The sequence below is a fragment of the Pseudorasbora parva genome, chromosome 10, assembly GCF_024679245.1.
Source record: "Pseudorasbora parva isolate DD20220531a chromosome 10, ASM2467924v1, whole genome shotgun sequence".
Taxonomy (NCBI): domain Eukaryota; kingdom Metazoa; phylum Chordata; class Actinopteri; order Cypriniformes; family Gobionidae; genus Pseudorasbora; species Pseudorasbora parva.
Genome location: NC_090181.1, coordinates 22,809,425 through 22,822,229, shown reverse-complemented (window position 1 = coordinate 22,822,229; position 12,805 = coordinate 22,809,425). Strand labels below are relative to the sequence as shown.

The window sequence follows — 12,805 nt, the reverse complement described above, 5'->3', positions numbered from 1 at the left end:
GTAGACATTAAATTCTCAAAATAACCCAAAGTTAAGGCTTCCCATAAACATTCAGCCTTGAAGTACAGAAAACAGTAGAACGTAAGCCGTATAATGTCTCTGCTGTAGTTATGTTGCTGACTGGACTAATTAAGTTAATCCACTTGGCTTTAGAAAGAAACCCATCACTTCAGATCCATTACTTTCAGACTCTGTGTGTGTAAGGTAAGCCAATAAATCATTTTAATAGTCTTCTCAAACCTGAACCGTAATGCATATTACACATTTAATGCTTTTAATAAAACCTGCTTAGGCCTGACTAAAAGATATTGATACCCCTTACGAAAAATATGTTTATTCAAGTGTGCTATCCTTCTTTTAAACTAAAAACAAGAAAGTGTGATTTTAGTCAACTTTCTGTAGTTCTTCAAATTGCATTAATGTATACTTGACTTTTACTGACAGAAAAGTAGTATTTGGCCTATACTTGCTCAATCTTTTGATAGAGATCTACTATAATTAAAGGGATAGTTCAATCAAAAAGGAAAATTCTGCCTTCATTTACTCATCCTCAAGTTTTTCCAAACTTGTATGAGTTTCTTTCTTCTGCTGAACACAAAAGAAGATAAGAATGTTTGTAACCAATAGAGCAACCATTGACTTCCATAGTAAGGGGGAAAAAATCTCTCCAGGGCAGAGATTGCAGATCAAGTGACCAGTAAGAGCCAGGTCGGTCAGGTGGCTTGGGTGGCACAAGCTGTTCAGGTAGTCAGTGTGACACAGGCTGGCCAGGTGGCTTTTTATGGTTATGGGTTTGTGTAGACCACTGGGCTGGGGCACAGACAGAGGACTGGTAGAGGACTTGGACTGACTGCAGATCGCTGGTTGAGGATACAGTCTGGTACAGAGCCCTCTTTGGACACTGGTCAGTGGCTAGGCGCAGTGGACGGAGTCCCCTCTGGGCTCTTGACAGGGGATGAAGTCCTCTCTGGTTAGTGGATGGAGCCATTTCTGGACGCTGGTCGGTGGCTTGAGCCATATCTGGACACTGGTCAGTGGCTTGAGCCATCTCTGGGCGCTGGATGGAGACAGAGGATGTCACTGGGCTCTGGGTATGGGCTGAAGGCCTAGATGTGGTGGGCATCCTGGCTGAAATTCTCAGGCCTGACCCCACAGCAAGAATGCCAGTGGCTGGCACCGAACGAAGTGCCATGTCCTCCAGCCTCGATATCAGTCTCACGAACCTCTGTGCTGCCCTAAAGTCCTCCTCCTCCTCCTCCAAGATCATGGCTACTGGGATCTAGGATCAACCCCCGCCACCAATACTGAGCCGCTCAGCTGTAGTGCAAGGGCCACATAGCACGCCAACATCCTGTCAGGGCCCCATAGTGGCATGCATGAACCGAGTGGCTCGGCCAATCCCTTCTGAAAAAAGATCATCAGGCACTCCTCGGACATATTAGTCAGGCGAGCCAAACTGAGCCAACCTGCTGAGCTTTCCCTGATGGAGGCGCGTTAATCTCCCCACTGGATCCATGTTAGGTCGGTCGTTCTGTCAGGAAACTGGGAAATAACAGACGGCAGGCAGAGATGAGGGAGACTTTAATAAAAAATAAAAAAATTTTTTTTTTTTAAAAAGGACTCAGAAACAAAACAAACTAGCAAAACAGAGAACAGGGAACATCATACACCTGCAACACCAAAAAACGACCAACAGAGAACCAGCGAAAACAAGGGCTATACAGTACATACAAGACTAAAGCGTTAACAAGATAACAAAGGGTATGGTAAACGGGGAGTCACCTGAGGAGACTAATCAACATGAAAAACTACAAAGAACTATAAAAAATACACAGGAAACAGGACACCGAAAAAAATACAGAGAAATAACATTAAAAAAAACTCACAGAGCGCAAAACACATTAGCATGACAGTAGTAGGCTATAATTCAAGTGAAAAATAATATATACAAATAGTAAACTATAAGTAGATATGTTCACTTAAAGAAAACTTATATTATAACTTTAAGTATACTTGCAGTATAAAACTACCAAACTCCAGTGTATTTTCATAAGCTAAAAAATACTAAAGTATTTGACTAGTAAACTGTCAGTATAGCTATATGTTCACTTGTAGTATAGTTGCAGTACAAACAAAACACTGTATTGTAGCCTACTTAAAGTACCTGTATACCTTTGTTCCTGTATACTTTTTAGTGTAAAAAGTGGGCCAATTTAGTCCACAGTTAATTTTTTTATTCACTTTGATACTATTTTCACAAGTAAGGAGTACATTGTCAAAACACTTTCAATCCAAACTGATCACACTTGTAACACAGCTAGTCATTCTTTCAAAACCTTAGCTTTAATTCACTTGCACATATTTTCAGCCCACATTATCCTTGTTTAAAACACAAAATTATTGTAATATGTAATAAGAACATTTGGTTTAATCACTGAAACACAACTGTATGCTCCTTTTTCAATTCAGTACTTTTAACAATCTGTTCATCCAACAGCAAACAATGCAAGATGTTTCAAATCACCCTCGTTTCTGAATTAATTACAGTAACACAGGCCACAGATGCAACATAAGAAAATATAATTACATTACCTAACTTATGTAACTGAATCCATAATGTTTGTAATAGTATCTATTAAGTGTGTTATCAAAATGTGTGATAAAGTTATGACACAGCCATGAGGTTCTGGGCTATAGAGCAGAGTTTGCTGCCAATAGAGTAAATGTTCTCACTGTGCCATATGACTGAATCTACTGTAGTTGAGCTTTATTAGGGTGAGTTACAGAAATGTGGCAGCCTCTACCATGGCAATCTGTGTACAGTATCACATGGCATATAATGCAATGTAAAATGCTGCATTTGATTCCATCCATTTTATCCATCCCTTATACTCTATTCTGCTCTATGTTCACTCATTTTGAAAATGTACACCTTGCTTGTGAAAATAGTACCAAAGCGAATAAAAAAAAACTGTAAACAGTACACTTGCGAGTATTGATGTTAGCATATTTACTAATGTATAATTAAAAATATACTTAATAAAATTAACTTAATTTTAAATTTAAACTCATTGTCCTTGCGGGGACATTTTTTTATGTCTGGGGGCAGGGGCAGTGTAGGGCGATAGAATGTACAGTTTGTACGGTATAAAAACCATTACATCTATGGAGAGTCCCCACAAAGATAGTGAACCAGACGTGTGTGTGTGTGTGTGTGTGTGTGTGTGTGTGTGTGTGTGTGTGTGTGTGTGTGTGTGTGTGTGTGTGTGTGTGTGTGTGTGTGTGTGTGTGTGTGTGTGTGTGTGTGTGTGCGTGCATAAAATGGGTTATTGAAAGTAATGATAACTCAGTTTAATAAATGAGTCACATGTTGATTCAGTAGCCACAGATTTGTTCAATGTTTTTTTATCACTAAATAAAGCTGAAAATATATACGGTCAAAATACAAACTACTGTGTGTGTGTGTGTGTGCGTGCGTGCGTGCGTGCGTGCGTGCGTGCGAGCGAGCGAGCGAGCGTGCGTGTGTGTGTGTGTGAATCATTTTGATGCATCAAATTAAGGTCTGACCATTTTAAAGAGGTTTCCTGAAGAGCTGTTTGTGTACCTGTTTCTCACATAGGCTATTGTTTCTCAATAAAAAAGTGTAATAAAAAGTGAGTTATTAAAGATGTTATGTGCACAATCATATCTGCAATGCAACATTTAGCCATATATTCCTAGTGGAATATATGTCATTAATATGCATCAATGCACTAATTAGATGCGTAGGAACATCTGAAGAACATACGGGCATGTGTGCGGTTATGATTTGATCCAAATATGGGAGTCTTGGTCATTTTAGTCTAGAATTTTAGCCTGCATTCCCTAAATGATATATGATATTTCAGAAGAGTCTTCCTGTGTTGTAAAAATAACTCTGCCATTATCTGATATAAGCATTAGTTATAAATACACTTCTTCTCTCCTCCTCCTGTTTCTGTTTGCTCTCCCCCCTCTCTTCCACCTGGATATCCCACACACACTATTGTCGATAATCTCTTCTACATCAGAAAGATATTCCAGATATAAAGGAAGATGATACTATAATAAGACTCACAGTCTGGTTGCTATACAATATAATGTTATTAGTATTTGCTATAGCAGGCAACTATGTAATTAGAGTTATGGATTTGAAAAAAGCATTAAAGTATTAAACTTTGGGTGGTCAGTGTTTGTGCATGTGGACACAAATGATACCTCAAAACATCCAATATGAAATAAGATATGTATCATAGAGCATGAGAGTGTGTGTGGATGTGGATGTGTTCTTCCTGTGACCATGCTGTGAGATTATGGGATGGCTGTGGTGAGCTAAGCCCTCTGTAATCAGCCTCACAGAGGGGAACTGGCTATAGAGACTTAAATACTCCCAGAGATTGACATGCTTTCTTATATTGTTCTACCTATCGTGTGCCCGTATCAGTATCTGGACAGGTGTTGTCTTGCAGTGGGCAGCTTTACATTTCCAGGCACTTCAAGACTAATGTTCTCTAGAATATAGGGCAATAAACAGTTTGTTATATGCAGTTTGTACACGGATCACATCAAACATGTCTCTTTCATGAAGAGTTGGTGATTTATTTTGTGCTTTTTTTTAAGTGATCCTATTATATCTTTCTACAAAGTATCGAATTCATTTTTAGAGTGCACTAGAATATGATTTAATGCTAGATTGTTGACAAACACATATTTCCTAAAAATGTTGCATTATCACAGCACCTCTTTCCCCAGTCTGACTCGAAACGTAGACTGTAAAAAGTTTGAACACACCGATTTCGATGAAGCCCCTCCTTCCGAAATACGAAATTGATTGGTTTGCTGTCCCAGTTAGGTGTTAAGGAAATGTCCCGCCCCTCCATAACTGTGAGTTCTTCTCTAGTGTAAATATTAAAGGTGCAGTATGTACTATTGACTAGTGGTTGAAATGGGTACTGCAGTCTAAATTCAAACTATTGAAGAGCCTCTAACCCCAATTTTTTTTGCTGGCTTTCATGGCATGCGCTGTGTTTTCCGCCAACTGGCAACCTGGCGTGTTGAAACTGGCGGAAGCATTGTTTTTTAGAGAAACAAGTATGTGAACTTAGCATGTTTCCTAAATATCTGCTAACATATTATGGTATTTTTCATGCTTTAGTAGAGTGGAAAATATACATACAGCAACTTTAAGGATGTGTTAATTTCAAATCAGTTCACGTCTCATTCAGACCCTGACAATGTTAACGAACAAGAGGATCGTGCAGAACGTATTTCATACACAGATTTTGCAAGCATGGATTTCACAGGGCGTTTCAGAGTGGTTTTTTTTTATATAATTTTCTTAAACATTATAGATACGAATATGATGTTATCCACCATTTAATTGGGATATTTGTCTGAAAAGTAAGATAATACAAACAGTAATTGATCACAAAACCATGGTTAATTTTCCTAAGGCGTGGATTATTTAAATGAGTTGACATTGTGACTTCATAAGTACCGTATAGTCCAAACGAGCCATTCGTTGTAGTTCTTTAAAAATGGATTCTGTTAAAAAAAACATTTCAATGTTATTTTAAATGTGTTTTAAATGTAAAACAGTTACAGAAAACTTCTCAAAAGATTGCACTTGTGCCTGTCTACTTTTTTTCAGTGGCCTTGGTTCCAGAATTATTTTTTCATACATTTTTTGTCTTAGAGATTAATACAAATTAAAAAAACGTCAAAAATGTTGCATTGAAATGTTGCATCAGCCAGTTACGAGGTAAATCACATTGCAACTTTAATTGGAAGCAAAAGAGACAAAACAGACAACGGTACAAGACTTATGTGGCAGCAATAAAACTATACTGTAAAAAATTATATGTTCAATAAGTTATGACAACATATGTTTTTACATTGTTTCAAAGGGGTGGTTCTGTGTTGTTGTTGTTTTTTTCTTAGCTTATCACATCAGTGCAGCGGGAAAAAGCCCTGCAGTTTGACACTAAAAAACATTCCACTCTGCTGAAAACAATGAGTGACAGACAGAAGCAATTAGACAGATCGGAGTAGATTTGTGAGTAAAAGTCATCTTCACCATGCACAGAAGAGTAAGATTTAGGATAAAGTCCTTTTAGTAAACAGCCAAATCAGAACACCAATTTGAAGATGTCATTATTTTTGTTTTCTGAATGCCACTGATTATTAAATAATGTGTATATAATGCTAATTCTGTAATCATGAGCAGTGTCTATGATTACTGTTGTAGTGAAATAAACTAGCTTGAATATTTATTACTTTTTTAAAGCATAGTCAAACACAAGTATGAGCTAATCAGTCTTAAGTGCGCAGAGTGCTCACAGATCAAGCCTCTTGTTATTTTTCTGTTCTGTGCGCTCTCATTTCCCTCGCTTTCTTTCAGCAGGTAGTCTAAGACATTTCTGTGACCAACATACTTCTGAGGCACTTCATATGTAAATGGCACGCAGACTGATGAAGAATGCAGATGTATCTATTTTTCTAGCACATAAATCACGTAAAGAGCAGCTCAACAATCCACTGACTGCCTCTAGAGCAAGACGAGAGGAAAGCAAGAGGATATTGTTTTATTATGATTATAATTTATTGTGGTCAGAGTCCTATACTCTAAGCACTTGACAAAGTGCAAATGCCAAGGATGCAAACGAGTTTCACAGAAAATATTTCAGCAGGATAATTTAGCTGGGCCTAATGTGATTTTCAGAATAAATCGTCAGGTTCCAAATGTAATTAATTTATGCAACTATATATATATATATATATATATATATATATATATATATATACAGGTCCTTCTCAAAAAATTAGCATATGTGATAAAAGTTCATTATTTTCCATAATGTAATAAAAATTAAACTTTCATATATTTTAGATTCATTGCACACCAACTGAAATATTTCAGGTCTTTTATTGTTTTAATACTGATGATTTTGGCATACAGCTCATGAACACCCAAAATTCCTCAAAAAATTATGGAATCATGAAAAGGTTATATATATATATATATATATATATATATATAATTAGTGTTCATAAGGAGAAATGGACTCTATAAACCCTCACCACTGATCATCTGTCATGATGAATGGAGAGAACGCCATAATGCCGGTGGAAAAAAGGGAATTAAGATAAAAATAAATGTGTCACAGGTGCTTATGCCCACTCAAAATTCTCTTCTCTTGCTCTCACGGCTGAAAGGATTTTCTCAGTGGGGTGAAATGAGAGGGAATTATTCTGACCTATAATTGAACAGTCCTCCAGTCCATCTACCACTGCGGCATCAGCCTTTATGTTATGTTATTTCTTAGCATAAGAATCTCAGCAGGCAGAAATGATTTATTTGTGTCAGCAGGAGCTCATACAATACTCATGGACCAGAGTAGATTCATGCGGACTGAAACATGGTGTAAAATCATGACCATCATCATCAACTTCTTCATCATCAGCAGCAGTGCAGCCTCTGTGAATGAACCTTTCACGGGCGGCAGGTAGCTGTCACAGGTAGGCACGATGGACCCTTAAAATAGAATTCCCAGCAGGACCTTCAGGGCTGGCCAACTAATTGGATTTGAGTTATAACAAGTGCTCTAGTGATTCTAAGTGAATATGAACACCTCCCATGCACTTCGCTTCTCTTTCTTTTCTTTATCCAGCCTGGATGTATTCAATATTCATGGTGCAGTCATAAATGGCATCCTAATGGGAACATTTTCTTATAAGTGGGGTAACTATAGGCAGCAGTTCAGTTTTATTTATTATGGAGATCTGCCAATGTTCTGGAGTTTATTTGAATTGTAAACAAAAGTACACAATTTTCCAATTTTCTCATCCTTTATTCCAACTCATATCGGACAAGATGCACAAGAAGTGAGATTAAAACATGTATACACCGATAAAGACACATTAGATAGGCATCTTTACATTTTGGTGCATCTGCTTTTGATATTTACACAAGCAGACTTTTGACAGCACCATACAAAGTCATTGCAAATTTGTTGATGTTATTTTTATGCACAAGTAATTCTGAGGGATTCAAAATAGTGAATCTGATCACGAGATGATTCTTTTCTGTAATGTGTTCTAAATAAATACTAGTGATATAAAAGCTAATTGCATAAGATCCATGCAGAATCAAACTAAGAATAGCTGCCTACAAAAAAAAGAGACCCGCGTCAATCTCATCAAAATCCCTTTAATTACTGATCGGTGATCAGATTACACTCCTGTTCCTTCTGTCTTCACCGCAGCTGCAGAAAGAAGCTAGCTGGCATTAGATCTGTGCTTTAACGCACTTTCCATCAATGCATAAAATCAGTGCTTTTGTAGGGATGAGCATTTGCAGACTGAAAGTAGAAATTATTAGTTGTGTTTAGCATTAAGTCGCAAGAATCAGACACAGATGAATCACACTTAGTGAGCTAACAGGTGCCGACAGTTGACAAATGAGTTTCTCACAGCTCGATAAACGTTTTTTAAAGCAGAAATGGAGCTATAGTGGTTTTCTGTTCTCAAGAAGGGATAAAGCTAAACCAATTTCTTTCTACAGTACTGTTGATCTGTATATCGCGATTCCCTCAAATCCTTCGAGGGACAAGATATCACGATCCTGGTGCAATATTACACATGTCCTGTATATGAATAATGGAATTCATTTGCTGTATATATGGACCCATTTCACATTTCCAGGGTTCTCAGAAGCAAAATCTGTAAACTTCTATAGCGGTGAACAGGAGACAACATAAATACATTTTGCATTAAAATTCGCTCCAATAGCAAAAAACAAAAACAAAAAAACAATCCATACTTTTTTCCACAAATTTGTTTTTTGTTTTGCAAATTTCTGTTAAGGTAATATAACAGGAAAAAAATACAGTTTTAAATGTACATAATTTGTTACAACATGAATAAGGGTTGGTCCATTTCTTGTTTTGTTTTCTGTTATTTTAAATTGTCTGAAATTGAAATAGAAGCTGGACTCTTTGATTAATCAGATTCATTAATCAGAAGATGTATTTTCACTGCTATTCTACTAAAGAAATGCCATATTGTGTTCCTTTATCAGCAAAGATGAGAAAATGCTACTGATTTGACCACAATGCACGCCTCTGTCTGAAGTGGCCTCTGTTTTGACTGTGTAGGTACTGTTAGTACACTGTGACACCTTCCAAACTTGGCACGTCCTAAATGCCATCATAACCATTTAGGCTTTTGAGTTTCTATGCAAATGTTAACCTCTGAGCTCTGTCACAGTTCGGGTCACCCAGAGACAACCACCTCCGGTCTTTCCACCAGCCGTAGGGCCTCATGCATGCCGGCGGCTGACAGTCTGCGGTTAATATTACGGTAACGGCAGCTGAGCAGGCTCCGGTAGGTGGTGCGCAGGTCGCGGTTGAAGAAAGCATAGATAAAGGGGTTGATGAGTGAATTGGCGTAACCCAACCACAACAGAGTTCTCTCCACCCACAGTGGGACACAGCTACACTCTGTGCCACAGATGAAAGGCCGGGCCGTGGAAAGGAGAAAGAACGGGAGCCAGCAGACGGTGAAAGCTCCTACCACCACCCCAAGTGTGGCTGCTGCCTTCTGTTCACGTTTGAATATGGAAATGCTCCTGCGGTCCGAGCTCCTCCTGCCCACTCCTCGCAGGATTCGAGGCAGACGCGCACACTCCTCCACCTCCCTTTGAAGCTTGATGGCGACGGTTACGCAATCCACACCCATGGGCTCTTCCGTGCCATCGGCCCCTTCCACCTCATCCTCCTCTTCCTCCTCTTGTCCTGCACGAGGGAAGCCAGTTATGGTGTGTTTGGCAGCGCTGAGTTTGGCGGCACGGTAGATGCGGTAATACATGACCAGCATGACAGTCATAGGGATGTAAAAGGCAACAGCTGTAGAGTAAATGGTGTAGCCAAAGTCCTGGCTGATCAGACACACGCGGTCATCGTTCACGTTCTGCGCCCAGCCAAAGAGCGGTGGCAAGGTGATTGACGCTGAGAGCAGCCACACAGAAAGCACCATTTTTGCCATACACCATCCGTTCTGCCTCACAGGGTATGTTAGGGGTCTGGTGATGCCCAGGTACCTGTGATAGAGGAAAAATACAGATGAAAAGATGCAGAAACGCATAGAAAACTAAGCAGCAGGAGTTTTTGTAATATATTATTCAGTACATTGTTATTTTAGTATCACTGAGATACTATTATAGTTTTTATTCATGTTTTGAATGTTTTATTTGTGTTTGTTCTGTTTTAATTTAATTTTAATAAGTATACTTTTTCAATTTAAATTAGTACATCAATTTAAAATTAAATGACAATAAGAAGTGTTGGCAACTTGGCAATTAGCTGAAATAAAATAAAATAAGGTAAGGCTTTTTATATTTTATTTTATAATTAATTGATAAATGCAATTATTGTTGATTGTTAGTTATTGATAATTTATTCACTAATGATGACAAACTGAATGTTATTGTAAAGTGTTGCCAATTCATTTGTCATGTATGTATGTATCAATAAGCTGATGATTATGATGAACAAAATCAGTCCGCTATTAATAAAACTCACCGGTCGATGCTAATAACGCAAAGGGTCATGATGGACGCGGTGCAGCACATCACATCCATGGCTATGAACACGTTACAGAAGAACTTGCCAAAAATCCATCGGCCACCGATGAGGTCCGTGATGCTGACGAACGGCATCACCGCGAGCGCAATGGAGAGGTCCGCGAGCGCGAGAGACACGATCAGATAGTTGGAGGGCTGCCGTAGCTTTTTCACGAAACACACGGAGATGACCACGAGCAGGTTCCCGCAGATGGTTATGAGTGTGAGCATGGTCAGCACCCCACCGATCAGCACCTTCTCGACCTCTCCGTAGCTGAGGATCTGCTCTGCGCAGCGCGTGCCGTTTGCCACCTCCATCATCTCCAGTAGGATAGAGGAGCTGGAGGGCTTCATTTCCAAGGAACCGGAGCCCGTACCCACTGCAATTTCTCCAGATTCGTGCGCAATTTTGAATAATCGAGGGACGAGAATCTCGGAGATCATCATACCGTTAGAGGCTTCCAGACATGCAGCTGTCTCTCTCGCGCGCTCCTCGGCCATGAAGGGCTTCATAGTTTGTCTGTGGCTTTGCGCGACAATAGTTCTGTTGGTATCGCTCAGCACCATGCCGTGCTCCTTTTATCCATGAACTTTTCAGAGCGCCCGATGATGGCACGAAATCACAGCTGCGCGCGCAATGACTGATGCGCCTCCGATTAGCGATCAGTCACTGACGAGCGGATAATTTCTCTATTTTTAGAGGAGATGGTTCGTCATTTTTGCACACAATGTTCTGACAAAAATGAGAGAAGTTTGTCATGTTGTTTTTAAGCAAGTGCTCTGGCAAACTGATATCAGTTTTATCCTTCACTAAAACATAAGATTTTGGAAGATAAAACGACTTATTTCTACACTGTAAAAAAATATTTAGAAAAAAAGTTACCTGGTTGCCTTAAAATTGAGTTCATTAAAATAAAAATTTTGAGTTAATACAATGAACATTTTTTGAGATTCGACGACCTTTATTAAAATATTATTAAAACATTTTGTAAGCATATTGGGTACTTATGTGTGTGTTATTTCTGATGATGCAGTGAAAATTGTGCTATTTTCATGATTTATCACATTTTTTATGTGGTTCAGATACAAAAATATTTTGAGTTTCTATTTATTAAACTAATTTCCTTCATTGTATCAACTCAAATTTTTAATTTCAATAAACTCAAAATATTAAGGCAACCAGGTTACTTACTTTTTTAAGTTAAACCAACAAAAACCACCACAAATTTTTTACAGTGTACGCGATGGCAGTTTAGAATCGTGATAAATGTGTGTCATTCCTACTATATTAAAATGTTGTCAGTTAAGATTATGGTAATCAAATAATTATTTTGCCATTCTTCTTCAGCAGGCCAGCACACCCCATTTAATTATAAAATTCTTAAAGTCCCCATGATATCATTAAGTTTTTTGGCTTTTAGTGGTGCTGTGGAGGGGAGTGGTGTCTAAATCATAGCATCTCACTACAGAGGTGCTTCAGGGCTCAATGCTTGGAACACTTCTCTTCTCCATCTAAATGTCATCACAAGGATCTGTTATTCAGAAACAGGTTTTTCCTGTCACTGCTACACTGATGACACAACTCTACCTCTCATTCCAGCCAGATGCTTGCATATATGCCTGCCTGACAGATATTTCTTTCTGGATGAATGCACCTTCAACTAAACCTTGTAAAGACAGAACTGCTTGTGGTCTCGGCCAACCCAACTTCCTCACAACTTCTCCATTCAGTTAGGTTTGTCAACCATAACTCCATCCAGGACAGCAAGGAACCTTAGAGTTGAGATAGATGATAAGTTGAACTTCACAGATCACATATTAGAACTGCCCAGTCCTGCAGATTTACCTTATAAAACATTAGGATGATCAGGCGTTTCCTATCAGAGCATTTTACACAACTCTCTCACAAGCTCTTGTTCTATCTAGACTTGACTATTGTAATGCTCTTTTGGCAGGCCTTCCAGCATTGACTGTCAAACCTCTGCAACTGTTATACGACAGCAAGAGTGGTCTTTAACAAGCCGAAGAGAGCGCACATCACACCTCTTATAAAATTACACTGGTTGCCAATTGCTGCTTGCATCAAATTCAAGGCACTGGTGTTTGCCTAAAGAACAACCAATGGCTCAACATCCCTATACCTAAGCTCATTACTTCAGACCCACG

At 38.8% G+C, this 12,805-nt stretch overlaps 1 protein-coding gene across 1 annotated transcript; it reads right to left on the bottom strand.

The window, feature by feature from the left end:
• Positions 1-7,847: 7,847 nt before the first annotated feature.
• Positions 7,848-11,980, bottom strand: htr7a (5-hydroxytryptamine (serotonin) receptor 7a). The gene is made up of 2 exons (XM_067455567.1): positions 10,599-11,980; positions 7,848-10,117 (listed from the first exon to the last, which is right to left on the bottom strand). Exons 1-2 carry the CDS (start codon positions 11,204-11,206, stop codon positions 9,292-9,294), a joined length of 1,434 nt encoding a protein of 477 aa, XP_067311668.1. The 5' UTR covers positions 11,207-11,980; the 3' UTR covers positions 7,848-9,291.
• Between the last annotated feature and the right edge of the window lie 825 nt (positions 11,981-12,805).